The sequence below is a fragment of a genome, unplaced genomic scaffold (genome assembly GCF_019419815.1).
Source record: "Pyrus x bretschneideri cultivar Hongxiangsu unplaced genomic scaffold, Pyrus_bretschneideri_v1 Contig42, whole genome shotgun sequence".
Classification (NCBI taxonomy): domain Eukaryota; kingdom Viridiplantae; phylum Streptophyta; class Magnoliopsida; order Rosales; family Rosaceae; genus Pyrus; species Pyrus x bretschneideri.
In genome coordinates this window covers 910904-926332 of record NW_025999746.1, presented here as the reverse complement: position 1 = coordinate 926332, position 15429 = coordinate 910904, and the positions used below count along the sequence as shown (strand labels likewise).

The 15429-nt window shown below is 38.0% G+C and overlaps 2 protein-coding genes across 6 annotated transcripts; both read right to left on the bottom strand.

The window, feature by feature from the left end:
• Window positions 1-1243: 1243 nt before the first annotated feature.
• LOC103928874 (ubiquitin-conjugating enzyme E2 10) lies at window positions 1244-5001 on the bottom strand. The gene is made up of 5 exons (XM_009337978.3): window positions 4876-5001; window positions 4691-4763; window positions 2938-3065; window positions 2140-2244; window positions 1244-1589 (listed from the first exon to the last, which is right to left on the bottom strand). The coding sequence occupies exons 2-5, from the start codon at window positions 4758-4760 to the stop codon at window positions 1446-1448; spliced, it is 447 nt and encodes a 148-aa protein (XP_009336253.1). The 5' UTR covers window positions 4761-4763; window positions 4876-5001; the 3' UTR covers window positions 1244-1445.
• A 6340-nt stretch (window positions 5002-11341) lies between these two features.
• LOC103928875 (probable inactive receptor kinase At4g23740) lies at window positions 11342-15429 on the bottom strand. 5 transcript variants are annotated; one of them, XM_048566729.1, is made up of 4 exons: window positions 15180-15429; window positions 14976-15067; window positions 13247-14565; window positions 11342-12245 (listed from the first exon to the last, which is right to left on the bottom strand). In XM_048566729.1, the coding sequence occupies exons 2-4, from the start codon at window positions 14990-14992 to the stop codon at window positions 11590-11592; spliced, it is 1992 nt and encodes a 663-aa protein (XP_048422686.1). In that variant the 5' UTR covers window positions 14993-15067; window positions 15180-15429; the 3' UTR covers window positions 11342-11589. The 5 variants fall into 5 exon arrangements, with proteins under 5 accessions (XP_048422686.1, XP_009336254.2, XP_048422688.1 ...); XM_009337979.3 differs by having other exon boundaries at window positions 13247-14538; XM_048566731.1 differs by having other exon boundaries at window positions 13247-14532.

Genomic DNA, 15429 nt, shown 5'->3' with positions numbered 1-15429 from the left:
CACACATTCCCCTACAATTATACAAACACATCTCTCTCTCTCTCTCTCCTTTTTGCCACCGGCCCTCTCTCTCCTTGTCATATAAAATAGACCACAACAAGAGGTTAATTTTTTGGTAATCAAAAAACGAAAATTGCTCATAACATCCATATTATTCCCAAAAAATAAATTTGACTGTTGGGATATCTAGGTCTCCTTTTATTAGATCAACACACCCTTTAAGGAGGGTGTATTCAATTTGGGAAAATGAGAGATTTTAATGGATTTATAAATCCATGGATTTTAAAGAGTTTAATTGATTTTTAGAGATTCTATGTAAAATTTTGATTCAATTCCCTCAAAATCTCATAGGAATAAGTGAGATTTGTGGATGCTTAAAATATACTACAAAATCTCTCAAATTCCCTATAATTCCTCAACTTTTTCAAATTCTTTAAAATCAATTTCTAATTGAATATATCTGAAATGTTATAAATTTCTTTAAAATTCCAATTGAATACACCCAGATTTATAAGGATTTTATAAGCTATCTTAAAATCCTGATTGAATGCAGTTTGACTTTCAAATAATCACTTAAAATCGTGATTGAATACCCCTATATTCATTAAAAGAATTAAAATCCCTCACAATCCCAATTGAACACACCCCCAACGTCATTTAGACAAAAACCCCACCAAATCCCTTAAGAAGGAGATTTTTTCCAAATTGTCAGATATTCGAGCAAGTACTTTACATGTCATAAAATAAGTGAAAGGACATTTCAGTCTTGAACACCCGGTACTTGGAAGAGCCACACTTGTTTGAAATAGTTATTTGGGCCAACCCATTTGAAGCCTTCTAGAAAATGAACCACTCTTACACAGTACACATCCATGTTCGATACTGATAAAGAAGTCCGAGGAGGTTTTCTTCTTTTTGGAGGTTTCAAAATCGCATCGTGTTAGGCCAGGCTGTGTTGCCTGATGAAAGAACCTGATCTGGGTGGTTCAGCCCGACCTGGCGTCAGCATGTGACGTCCGTTCAGCTCCAGTCTTCCTCATGGGGGTACAAAAACACTAGCTTAACTTCCGCTTACCTACCAATCACAATTTCACACAATGATAAAACTATTGTTGTGCTTCCAAGGAGTTGATTCTGCATGCGTCAACATGTAATTTGCAAACAGCAAAACGACTAGTTTCAAGGAGTAGCTAAAAATAGTTCAATTTGAACAGCACTTTGTTTGAGGGCGACACGAGAGAAATTGGTTTCAAAGTCTCATAAAAACTTTTGCATAACAAATTAACAATTCAAAAGCAAAAGTGTTCCGAGGGCAGAAAACTCTCCCTTTTGGTCCGCTTATGTGAAGAACATATCGATCACACATTCATTCATACATCTGATCAGATGATCATAATGCCACAGGGAAAGTAGCCCTCAGTCACACGGTCCTAGCAGCGCTCAGACTAACCCATAGCATACTTCTGAGTCCAGCTCCTAGCGGTGGTCTCGTACTTGTTCTTGTCAGTCTTGTACATATGGGCAATCTCTGGCACCAAGGGGTCATCAGGGTTTGGGTCTGTCAACAATGAACAGATCGAAAGCAACACCTGCAAAATAAAAGTGAAACCAGTGCATGTGCTTCAGTAACATGAAGGATGAAGCGTTGCATCAAATATAATAGCCAGTTATCAAAAATTTCCAGCAAAACCAGTTTCAATGTGTATGGCACATCTGATTGAACTTTGTTTCCTGTTTCCTGTTCCGTGCATAACATCATAACCATTCAAAAGCCACAGCGTATCGCATCAAAATAGTTCAAAAAGACAACGGGTCCCCAATATCAATGAGTAATTCACTTTGGAAATTTCTTGGTACAATTAGCATAAGTGACTATTTGTCACAAGGCCAATAAAGGACTTGTGCTGTTTGTTTCTCATAGAGCTCTAATGTTTCATGCAAATTTTAATTTGTAAAACTTCAGAAATTACAATTGCAAATCAAAAACCAAAAAGTACAATTCATAAGGGGCCATGCAATAATAACGGAGTCTGCCAAAATTATGGCATAGGATCACATGAGAAACACCCAAGTTTCATCACTAGTTTCTGTAGAACAATCAAATTTGTGAAGAAAGCATTCCGGGTATTAAGCATTTACCTTGGATATGGTCAGGGCAGGGCTCCACTGTTCTTTCAATATGTCAAGGCAAATGCTACCGTTGCTGTTGATATTAGGGTGAAACACCTTTGTCCTGAATGCAACCTGCACAAAACATAACGGTAACATGAAAATAACCAATATGCACAGTTCACAATTTCTTAGTCATTTGTTCCAATTTTGATTCCTAATCCTCATGCATAGATTTTGGTTAGTGTGCATATTACCACATGGAACTTTGAAAATGAAGTAGATATACAATACAACTTAAAAGGTCTGTCAGATTAGGCCCTTTTGCTAATTAGCTTACATCATATTTTAACAAAGGAGCACCACATGTGAACCATGTCGAGTCCCACTTACTGAAAAGTAAGTAGTAACACAAACTGGTTACCGCTGCAATGCAGGAGACCATTTACTTCATTACTTGATATGCTAGAAAAGAAATAATTCTCAATTCGGGATATGAAAAATACATTTGGCGTCAGGCATCAATTGATTATTGTTGGAACAATAAGAATCAACCAAGGCATAGTGGCACAGATGGTAGTCATATTTCCAAGGCATGAGCCTAAATTGAATTGGTTATCATATGTGTGTACTCAAGGTAGTATAAGAATAGGAATGACATGTTTCCAGATTTTTTACACCAGATGATGTACCTCTCTATTGGACACCTAGATACTATGATCCCATGGAAGCTGAAAGGAGAATGAAAACAGCAAAGCAATAAAGAAAAGAACTACCATGCAACAGCACACCAATTTGATGTGAAATTAATCGAAAGCCAGCAAGTACCTTGGGTGGCTTGAAAGGATAGTCTGGAGGAAAATGGATAGTGACAAGAAACACTCCACCTGCATAAGGACTGTCAGCAGGACCCATTATTGTTGCCTGCCAGTGAAACATGTCTTCTGCAACTGGGCCTAAATATATACATAAGAGCAAAGTTAATCAAATTGAATATCTGTTAATAACAAAGTCATTAGAGTTCTTTATCGAATAGTTTCAATAAATTTTCAACCAAAAAAAAAAAAACCCAAAAGTTGCCATTCACTTGCACATAGTTTCAGTGATCACAGTAGATAGACTGCTGTGGCTATAAATGAGAGAAGCTTAGTCCATATTCTCTCAAAACAATGAACTCTTGCAGCCATTAAGTGGATTAAAACCGCGGGGTGGGATGATAATGACGACAATGACAAAAATGATGTTCATACAAATGATGAAACAATCCAACACAATTGAGTCATTCAAAACTCAAATATCATTTATAATATAACCCATATGTAAGACGTTAATGTCTATCTTCAAAGTAAACCAGTAAAAGAATATGCGTTTATAGTCCATTCCGTTGAATAATAGCACTTAAGTAGAAATGGGGTAGTTTAGGGTAAGTCATATCCGGGATTAACTAATAGTTTCCGGTTATACCTAATGCCCATTCTCACCCTAAACCAATTGTTAGGGTGGGTAGGTTTAGGTCTATTCTATTTATAGCACATATCCAGCTCAAAGAAGGGAAGAAATATCTATAATTCAATACATGCAGTAGACATTGTCACAAAGGGGAAATTTACTAAGAGAAGAAAGATAAAGCAGTTTATACTTCATTTTCAGAGTAATGTCATTTCAGAGAATCTAGCATAAAGTGCCAAACAAAAAACCCCAAAACAATACCCGAGAAACCCCAAGACAAGACTCAATCGCCTACCAAGGAACCATGCCATAACTGCTCTACCAAAGTAATACTTAACTCCATCAGAAACCCCAAAACAAATACTCAACACAATTCCAACTTCAAATTACCAGCCAACTTCTTTGAGTGCCCTAACCTCCCACTTTCTTTAGGCTTTCTAACAACATTGATGTCTCACAACTCAGCCCCTGGCACCCTGAGTAACCAAAGACAAGCATAAGAGTAACAAAAATCCAACCCAAAAATTGCTTTAACACCTCGGTGGACTTGCAAGACCAGTGATGCTGAAATAGTTACTCAGCATAAGGATCACCCAAAAATTGTAAAGGTTTCCCTTTTGGATGTTAAGTGGGTCCTCACAAACCACCGCTACAGATTTATGACCTTGTTAAATTGGAAATCATCAATTTATAACCAAGATGCTAGACGGCATCTATTGCCTCGTTATATAGCAGGTAGGGCAGGGAAATGGGTATATGGGAAACAAGTAACAACTACCACACAATAGCATCTTCAGTATCGTATACCTTCTTCTATATTCTCCAAACGTTCTTAACCATGCAATTCAGGTACCATATTTCCGAAAACAAATACAATTTCATTCGATTTTCGACAAATACAAAATTCGGCATGAGATAAAACGATCACAGGTCTGTGAAAGACTGCTGCTATTTGCACAGATTTACTGGTTTGAGTTAAATCAAACAAAATTTCAAAAACAAGCATCAATCGAAGCACAGATGGTGCTCATAGCCAAAACCTACCCAAAACACAAAATTGAGACTTTATCACCTTGCAAAAAATCAAAAGCAACATCAAAAGGAATCAGATCGGGTTCGAAAGTGGAAGTACCAGCGCTGCATGAAGTAGGAGGATCTTTCTGGAGGTCCTTGAGCTCCTTCAGGATCCGTTTCGACGCCATCACCTTCACAAACAAAAATTCAAACAAACAAACCCTAGATGATCAAATCATCTCGGATCAAAAAACCCCAAATTTAATTTCTGCAAATAGAGAGAGAGGAGAGAGAGGGGGTTACCTTGACCTCAGAGACCCTCCTGCTTTTTATTGATTTTGACTTTATGTATTTTTGGATTTAAGTTTTAAGGTCTTATGAGTTTTTATTAGAAGGTGGGTAGCTCTTTAAACCATCATTCAAAGGGTTGATTTGATACTGAGATAATTCTGAAAAAAATTGGTATAAAAAAAAGTTAGAAGTTTTTTTGTGTTTGGTAAACATTCAGCTTCAGTTTTTTATCACAGTTTTGGATGAAAAAAAACCAAAAACAAGAAGCTGCAAAACTCAGCTTTGAAAAACTTGCTTTTTTCACATCTGTTTTACATAAAAGTTTACCAAACACTATAATACTGCTTTTTTTTTTTCAAAAGCATTTTTACAAAAAAGTTTACCAAATACTTTGCTGCTTTATTTCACAGCTGCTTATTTTCACAGCATAGCAGAAGCAGCTGTTTTTCAAAGCACAGCAACACCAAACCAGTCCAAAATCAGTTTATATATTAAACAAAGGAGAGGGCACTTGTGTCATTTTACCTTTCATGCATTACTTAGCTTTATTATTCGTAAGCTTTTCAGTGTAATTGTTATAAAACGTTGAATAAATGCAAAACAATAATTTTGTGTTTCAAAATTTTTAATCTTATCATTTTTGTTTTTAAAAAAAAAGTCATTGTAGTGAAGTCTTGAGCTCTATTCTAACTAGTTATTCCTATCGTTTGCTACAAATATCATCGTTTGTTATAAAAAAAATAAAAAAATAAAAAAATAATCATTTCTTTTGTTTTTATAATTTTTCCAGAATCGTAAGTCACGGTTATATTGGTTTCATATTTTCTCTCAAATTTCATCGGTTTTAGAGTCGTGTTTGCTCATCCATCTTTATTTCAAATGGGAACATTTATAAGTGATTGTAAACATGTATGATTGCTTTATTTACAAAGATTAATATGTAAATATGTTTGATATTTACAGTGTACTTGTTACTCCTTGGGTAAAAAAAGGGTTAGAAAAGTTACTATTGAATATAATACTTATATTCTTTAAAGTTAAATACACTGGCTACACACACGACAATATACGAGCATACAACAAATTATTTTTATTTTTCCTTTGATAAAGATGTCAAAGTAATAGATAAAATAAAACATAAAAAATAAAAAAAATAAAAAAATAAAATAAAAAGTCTTAATTTATAGTCACATGATCTGTAAATAGAGTTGGAATATAAACTTTGTACATAGGGAGAATTTCATGCCCTTTGACACACTCCGACTGAAGTCGAGACATGTTGGCAGACACCCGAAGGTGACGTAGCCAAAAGTGTAAGTGACGTGTAAAAAATAGAATAAATTTAAACCGAAGTTTGAATTTATTAAAGCTAATAAAGAGAGGACACAGTTGTGGGAAGAACCATATTACACAAGTAGTCAAAGCATAGATGACAGTGGGACATAAGTAGAACAGTCAAACCTAGGTAAGATAATTATTACACAGTAGGAAACAAACTCCTACATTTATTTGGGTGGATGTTAGAATCGACAGGGATCCCTCGTTCACCACAAAAGATTTAGCTAACTAAGTCCTGGAATGGCGAAAAACATAAAGTGTGAGTGAGTATTTGTTTTTAATTATATTATATATAAATTTTTATGGTTTGCACAAATGCATTTGGATTTAATATCATACATATCATGCCATGTTTTTATTTCATCTTAAAAGTACTATTATATTGTTGAGATTTATAAATTGTCATGACATGTTCATATACACATTAGCTGCTTATCATGCATGCTTGTACCGGTGTAGTACTCACCGCAAGCCAGTCTTGTCTTAGGTTGCAATAGGCAACTGAGACTCGTATGTGATCCACTTAACGTTAGTCTTCATGTGGTTGTAGTACTAGAGCGTATATTTTCATTACACCTAGTCTTATTCATATCAGAATTTTTCTACATGGACTCGTGTGTTAGCATATATTCATGAGCACCTGATTTTCATATGCCACAGTTAAGATATTGGTAAGAATTTTCATTCCTAAATTTATCAAACTTTCTAAACTTTCGGTCAGCATCTACTTTGACTTTGATTCCATACTCACTTCCTTGTACTAGAAGGCATTCTGGTCAACCTTAGGTACGTGTCTACCTTACAACACTTCATATCATTTCTAAGATGGGCATATTGTACATGAGAACCACTCTTGCATTGAAGTTTAGCCAGGACTATCAATTCTTCAACCCCGAGAAACACGCTACTGAGTGAATCTTTATTGTTGGGGATTTAGTAATTTAGAAGCTACTATTGTAGCAAGAGGTTGCAAATAATGGTAAGAGAAAATAACTATGTCCCTGCCCATCAGATTGTATTAGAATTACGCACCGACTCGACTTGCCACCATAGAATCAAATTAGGTACCAACACGTGTCCATGCTATAGAGATACATCTTTGATCTGTCACATGTGATTCATCCCCAGCTGTTGGAGATTAACCCAAACTTGACTTATGATGAGGTTCTAGTGACGATTCTTGATTGGAAAGAAAAAGTTCTCAGAAACAAAATCGTTCGACTGGTGAATGTCTTGTGGAGAAACCACTCAATTGAGGAAGCTACCTGGGAGATGGAGGAACGCATGCAAGCTCTTTATCCATGTTTGTTCTTTTGATTATAATCCTCAGTAATGGAGAAATTTCGGAGATGAAATTTTCTTAAGGGGGTAGGTTGTGACGACCCGTCTCTAATTTTCCATGTAATTTCCTTCGCGAGTTTGTAAAATGATGAATATGCCCTTTTGGCACAAGTAGAATCTGACGTGGACGTTTGATGCTTCACATTTAGTTTGTTTTTCCTATTATCGTAAATAATTAGTACTTGATCTTACGTACGCACGAGCGGAATTAGACCTGAATCAGATTTGTAACGAAGAAACTATGCTCATTTAAAGTTCGTTAACAACTGGTAAAAATGTACAAGTGTGTGTTACTTGGTGTCGGTAAACACTATTTTTAGAACAGGTGAGGTAGATTTATTTTAACTTCTAGAATTGTCCAATTGTGGACACATCCCCTTTAAATCTAGTTCCTTTAAGGTAGACCATACTTACCATCCGATCACTTTCCTTCCTTCTCTCTCGGGCAATCAAAGGATTTCACACACACACACACCCCTTTAAATCCAGTTCCTTTAAGGTAGACCATACTTACCATCCGATCACTTTCCTTCCTTCTCTCTCGGCCAATCAAAGGAATTCTCACACACACACACACACACACACACACACACTCTCTCTCTCTTTCTCTCTCTCTTTCTCTCTCTCCGTATCTCTCTTCTTCTCTGCAACATAAATCACCACATTTTATGGCTTCATCACCTTCCTGGTGTTAGCCAGCATAACTCAATTCAGAGTCCAAATGAACATGCCGGATCGGAGTGTGTTGATAGGAGCATATTCATGCGACTTAAATGGCTTGTTCTCGTGCATTTACGTTATGTTTCTCTAGTTATTTTGGTCATTTATGCTTCTTTTGTGTGTTTTCAGGTTCTAAGGGCTTAGGGAGCAAGAAAGTGCATTTTGAGGCTATTTGGAGCATTTTTGGGCATGGATTGGATAGCTTAATCATGGAGCAAAGAGGATGGACGAAATTGAAGCCTTGTATGCTCTTTGGGACATAAAACAAAAGGCCTAGCCCAATCAAACAAATCTTTTAAGCCATGGAAAACCTCTAGCCCAATCAAACAATCCATCAAAGCCATGCAAAACCACCAACACATGCACTCACATGCATTCACATGCATTTCAAGCACCAAACATTCTTCTTTGCCGTGCCTTCCCCTTAGATTTCCAACCCACATGCAACTCTTCATCATTGCACCACAAATCAGCCACTCACATGCATTCACACACACTTCACACAATTCCACAAGACTTGCCACACATTCACCCACATGCACATTCAACGCATCACCCATTCACCTTGTCCCGTGCACATTCCCTAACATTTCCAGCTTTTCTTCATCATTATTCCCCCTTTGTTCCAGCCATTTCCAACCCACATGCACCCTTTATTCTTCATCATTCCAGCCATGCACATTTAATCATTCATTTCCCAACTCAATGTCGTGCCTTTCACTCCCAATTACAGCATGCATTCACATGCAATTCCAGCATGCATTCACATGCATTTTCAGCACCATTAACATCTTTGCCGTGCATTTCATACCTTTTCCAGCTCTCACTCTTCATCATTGCAGCCACCTACATGCATTATTTATTAACCCTTCATCATGCAACCAGAAAATCAGCAAGAAAACTCAATGCCGTGGCCTTCACACACCATTCCAGCACATATACACACCTTGCCACATGCAATTCCAGCTTTCACATGCTTTCCTAGCTGTTTTTCCATCATTAACTAGCCACATGCATCCTAAACAAACAGCCATATACACCTCCATTCCTCCTATAAAAACCCTTGCATTCCCATTCATTTGTCAAGGAATTCATCCCACACCTCATTTCATACACAACACACCACAAACACACCATTTCATCCCTTTGCCGTGGCCTTCTTTGCATTTCCAGCATCATTCTCTTCATTTCCACCACTCCCCATCCATCCAAAACACTTCCCAACCATTCCTCCATACAAACACCAAACCAACAACATCCCTTAGACCTTATGCTACAACGAAGAGGAGGAGAAGAGTGCCTAAACGTTCATACAATTCAAGTTTGAGTTGTTGGAATTTTTAGGTGTTGCTTTTCCTTGATTCCAATGTTTAATTTCAATTCTCTTTGTCTTGTACGTATGAGGAATTAAACCCCCCTTGGCTAGGGGGGGATTCGAAATATATGTTTATGCTTGCAATATGATTTGATTACTTCTAATTACGTTTCATAAGTTGTGAATTCAATTTGTTTAACTATTTGATTGATAACCTATTTATGTATGTTTATTGAGAGTGCACGCTTAATTTTCATGCATGAATATGACGCTAGAATATAAGTGAGTTTCACCTAATAGTTATGAACTTATATTCACAAGTAGTGGAGGTTGCTTATAAACAATCGCGTCAAGAATTCTTGGCATAAGTTTCATGCAATCATAGTAACGAATGCCTCGTCAACACTTATGGTTTTCAAAAAACTTAATGATTCTTGCTTGTATCTCTATTATGCAATTCATGTAGGGAACTTGTGGGGAATGCTTTGGGTTGTCGTATGCAATCATCCAATTCATTGACTTAAGGAAAACTTGACGGTTAATTTAAGCGGACCTAATTAACTCGGGGTGTTGAGAATTCATGGTTTATTGAAAAGCAATTAGAAATCATTTTGTATGCAAGTATAACATGTGTTGAGATGAACCCCTTAGCTAGCTTCCCATCCATTCATTTCCGTCAAATTCGTATTTACAATTTGTTTTCTTTGCAATCTATCCATTTTAGTTTAATCTCGTCCAAACCTAAATCCCCCCCCCCCCATATTTTGTTTAAGTCTTAGTCTCAATCTTTCTTATTTTTAGTTTTGCATTCTTCGCATCAAATAGTGTTTTAAACTTGTTTTTACGTTTTTGAAGTCAAATCCAAGTGATTAACAATCCCTCCTAATCCCCGGTCCAGAACGATCCCTACTTACATACTTACTACAATTGACAAAAAGAGGGTTTAATTTGTGTGCGTATAATTCCCGCATCATGTGTCACCTTGGCTGTTGGCTCCCTGTTGTTAATTCTCTCATCTTCTCACTTGGGAAAGCATTAATGCAAAGGTATTATTGAATAACATAACACATTTTGATTTCTTGTTAATGTGCATTTAACCGTTAAAGTGAGAGCAACTTCCATAGTATGATTACATGCTGAGTAATGTTTAGGATCATGGAAGTCATCCTCCACTAAGGTCAAGGCACACCAAAAAGAAGGGTAAACATTCTTATAACTAAGAGCATATCCATCAGTTGGTAGAAGGCAAGGATAAGGGCACAAAACATGCCCTTCAATTCCAAGACCACCTCTAGCAGTCTAAGAAGAAGAGGGCAAGTGGTGGGCCATATGAAGCCCGCCCAAAAGCTCGAACAACATATGCCCAACCTTGAGCCCCCGCTAGAAATGGGTGACGTCAACATCAAGCAGGTGGGTCCTGCGGTGAAAAGTTGACCAACTAGTGAAGATGCTCTAATGGAGTCTTGGACTAAACTTGGTACACAGTTGTGTACTTTTTCGAAATGTATTCCTTCTTCCATGCCATGGACTGTTGACTCTTGAAGAGTAGCCTTCCATTTTCCTCTGTTTTTGTTTTTTGGTCAATATAATGTTTCCCATTTTCTGGTTTGAGAACAGAGAGACAGTGCTTTTCCCCACCACCACTTTAGAATTTTCGTACAACTTACTTTGAAATTTTGAGTTTTCCCTCCAATATTTTTCACATTCTGATGAACTTTGGCCATGCAGCAATTAGCATCAAACTTAACTTGCAGCTCTGAAAAGTGAAAAACTTTGTGCAGATTGACCAAATAAATGTCCAAACTAAACAAAGCACATTTGAAATGCCATTGTGAGAATCAACAGCCAGCCACTAATACATTGACAATGACCTAGATTTCTATCTAAATTGGATCAACTTGACAAATAAAATAAAAAAAGTAACCACAAATTTGTTCACTAAACGGACCAAAACAACATTTTGAGATGAAATAAAAATACACCGGATGGGGAAAATGGCAAGTGGCGCTCGTTCATTGCAAAGTTGGATTTTCTGCTCCAACCACCGGAGGTGGTGTTGAGCTCTCGGATCTGTTTCCAGAAGATGGTCGATTGTCATTATCTGCCTGACGGACACTTTCTATCATCTTCACTACATCCAGCATCTTAGGTCGTTGATCAGGCATCCTTACAACACAAGACATGGCTATCTGCAACATCTCCACCATTTCCTCCTCTATATTTAGATACCTCATCAGCTCTATGTCAAACACTTCCGCTGTCCACTCCTCTCGGACAACTGAATGAACCCACCTGACCAAATGGACAATCTCATCACCAGCAGTTGTATGGATTGGGGATTTTCCAGTGAGGAGTTCCAGTAAGACAACCCCAAAGCTGTAGACATCAGCAGGTTGTCCTGACTTCCTGGTGTCTGTCACTTCTGGAGCTCGGTAACCAGCAGCACGGGAGATTGGTGGAGCCAGTGAGCTCATTATAGTTGCCAGACCAACATCAGAAACACAACCATACTGTTGCGTGTTTACAAAGATGTTTGAGGCTTTGACGTTTCCATGGACAAGCTTCCCACCATTCGCTGTATGAATATGAGCAATTCCCCTTGCGGCTCCAATTGCTATTCTCAGTCGGGTGTCCCAATCTAAAGGATTTCTGTCCTCACCTCTTCTACCTGAAAATGGAAAGAATATTGCATGATATATATTAGCCACTACAAGGGATGAAGCGTGCAGCATAGACAACGGAGTAAGAATGCCAAGCATGCCACCAACCAAATATTGTCAAGCATGATGTGTAAAATACAATATTTGCATGTCTCTGCCTTGAGGGAATGAACACTTCCAGCGCACCACATGGATTACAAACAAAGAAGTATAGAATGTAAGAACCAGAGGACCTTTTACACAAACAAGCTATTCAGACAGATATTTACTCCCCAATGTCCAAAATATCACTTCATATTGAGTAACCATGGATTATCCTAGTTTCAAAACTTACATTCCTTGGTCAAAGAAATGTTGAAGCCTTACAAAGGTATAAGGCAAAGTAACATCAGTGAACCCACTCACAGACTCTTATGAAGCTACTTTCTCTTGACAGGTGAACCAGTACGTGATGTACCACAAAACTTCACACACGGTTGATACCTACCATGTAGTATTTTGATGCACCAATTATCACTGGTCATTATTGTTTTATTGATTAAAACAAGATTAGCTCCTAACCCTCAAAATTCAAGCGTTAAAAAATTGTAAGCCACAGGAATCGTAGAAGCCTTACACAGCAAAGGAGTTAACCATGGCACGTTCAAATATTTGACGACCTAAAACCATTTAAAAACAGTGAATTGAAGCTAAGACTCATAGTATTCCTCTATGTTTCGGGCTTGTTCCAAATGGCATCCTTCACATACCTAGTAGTACAGGTCCAACAGATTATAATGATCAAATACAATACAAGTTGTTCCACCAATTTTAGATACAGCAGAGTACTAATAGAAAGATAATGCCTATAACGTACGGGATATCAAGGGTATTAACTTCGAAAGAAAGAGGTAAACAATCAACTATTTACATTCAACTCTTTTCAACTTCAACTCTTTTCAACAGAAAGATTATCAGCGTGACCAGGCTAACATGTATCAACTATAATATATGGAAGACAGTAACGTACCGTGCAACAACGCAGAGATGCTCCCTTGATTGTAGTAATCATATACCATCAGCTTCTCATCTTTGGAATAATAATACGCCTTCAATTCAACCACATTTTCATGCCTAATATTGCCGACAACCTCCATATGTTGCTCAAAGTCCCGCTTTCCAACATTTACATCCTTCAACCTCTTCACCACCACACTGGTTGCATCTTCTAGTATAGCCTTATATGCTGTACCAAATGTCCCCTTCCCAAGCACCTCAGCTGAAGCCCTCAATAAGTCCTCCAGATCAAATGCGTAGTGGCAGCCCTCAAAGAATACCAGTTTATTATTTGCATCTTGACTCCGTGAGATCACCTTTTCCGGTGACATTTCCCCCTTGGACAATTTTCCAGAAAGCCCATCTTCTTTCTTTCTTCTTGAGCAGAAAACAAGTATCAGAAATGCAAATGCTACAATGCCTAAAACGGCACCAGCAACTATAATTCCCAACAGTGCTGTCTCACCAAGCTTCCCACCATTCTTAGATTTCGGATATGGTTTAGGGGTGGGCGGAAGAACTGGGGGAAGCTCAGGTGGAAAACTTGCAAAAGAAACGTTGTTACCAACAAACACCGACCTTGGAAACCTCTGAAGAGACTCAGGGACACTACCATTCAGCTTGTTGTTACATAAGTTAAGCTGCTGCAATTTATGTAGTCCAAGATCAGGGATTTCACCCGAAAGCGAGTTGTTTGCTAGATTCAATCCCGAAAGCTGAGTCAAGTTGGAGAGCGAAAAAGGAATGCTCCCATTGAAGTGATTGTTAGACAAATTAACAATGGTGAGGTTCTTCCAAACCGAGAAGTCCAAGGGCAATGGCCCAGAGAAGTTGTTGAACTGAAGATACAGAAAAGACAAATTCTTCAGATTGGAGAAATCAGAAGGGAACTCCCCATTAATCACATTGGATCTAAGACTCAAAGTCTGCAGCCTCGAGAGGCGGCTAAGCGTGTTGGCCGGTATCTGGCCGGTAAATCCAATGCCGGGCAATCGGACAGCTATGACATAAGACTTATCCTCACTACAAGTCACTCCAGTCCAGTGGTCACACACAGAACTGCTCTGGTTCCAATTCAGAGGGCGAGAGTGAGGGAAATTGTTCACGAAATCGAGCAACGCCTGCTTATCTTCAACTGGGTTTGCATTTCCTTGCAAGAAAATCAAACCCAAAAGCAAAATCCAAAACAAAATGCCATGACCCGCCATTTCCCTCACTACCCTCACACCAAAATCCCAAACCCTTGAAGCAGAAAGCGAGCTGTTCCTGCAAAGTTTTAATCTTTTCAAGCTTCTGACAAAATATAGAGGGAATTAACAAGCTAAAAATACAAAAGACAGAATGTAAAGCGAAAGGAAAAAAAGAAAAGTAAATCGGATTCCAAGAACATTGTCGAGAAAAAGCAGAGGTGACTCTCAGAAATTTCTGATATAAAGAAACGAACTTTTGCAGGCTTTGAATGTCGTGTTTTTATAATTAAAAAGGGGGTTATTTTATTGTGCAAAAAGAAGCAAAGTATGCACAAGTACTCCCAGAAATCGAGCTTCTTTTTGTTCTTTGTTCTTTGTTTGCTTTGAGCTTTGCAAAGTTCAAATTTCGAAAAAATTGCAGAAACCCAAAAAAATTTACATGGGCATTGTTTCCAGAAACTGTAAAAAAAAAAAAAAATGGAAAACAAAAGCGCCCAGAAGCTCAAAACGTACCTACACATAAACACCATTGATTTCAGATCTGACCCATCAAAGTTCTCTGCTTATTGAGTGAACCCAAGTGAAAAACCAGTTCAAATCTGCCTCTGAACCCAAATAATCCAGAGTAAAATTACTCTTTAGAACAAGAAACAAAAATGTGGAGAGAGAAAATTACTGTGAGGAATGTGAGAGAGAGAGAGAGGAGTGGAAACGTACATGTGATGATGACTCCAAACTGATGGTGCCGGAAGCGAAATCAGCATCCCATGTGAGAAGGCCAGAGAGGTAAAAGATTTTACCTTTTTTCAATTTTTTGGGGTTAAAAAGTACAAAAATTAAGAAGAATGGGGCCGCTATTTGAATTCACGAGGCTTTGGAGGGCTCTGGGGAAATACCCGTTTCTCTGAAGAAGCTCTCGATGAAGAAGAAGGGAGTGGGGGCTGCTGCTGCAGCTGAGGAGTGTGGA

Coding starts and splice junctions, on each gene's coding strand:
- LOC103928875 (XM_048566728.1), bottom strand. CDS start 15,226: ATGCTGATTTCGCTTCCGGCACCATCAGTTTGGAGTCATCATCACAT. Junction 14,539..15,179: donor GTTTGGAGTCATCATCACAT/GTACGTTTCCAC, acceptor AAAACTTTGCAG/GAACAGCTCGCTTTCTGCTT. Junction 12,246..13,246: donor CATCTCTGCGTTGTTGCACG/GTACGTTACTGT, acceptor TTCCATTTTCAG/GTAGAAGAGGTGAGGACAGA.
- LOC103928874 (XM_009337978.3), bottom strand. CDS start 4,760: ATGGCGTCGAAACGGATCCTGAAGGAGCTCAAGGACCTCCAGAAAGAT. Junction 3,066..4,690: donor TCCTACTTCATGCAGCGCTG/GTACTTCCACTT, acceptor GTATATATTTAG/GCCCAGTTGCAGAAGACATG. Junction 1,590..2,139: donor CTGCCCTGACCATATCCAAG/GTAAATGCTTAA, acceptor TTTATTTTGCAG/GTGTTGCTTTCGATCTGTTC.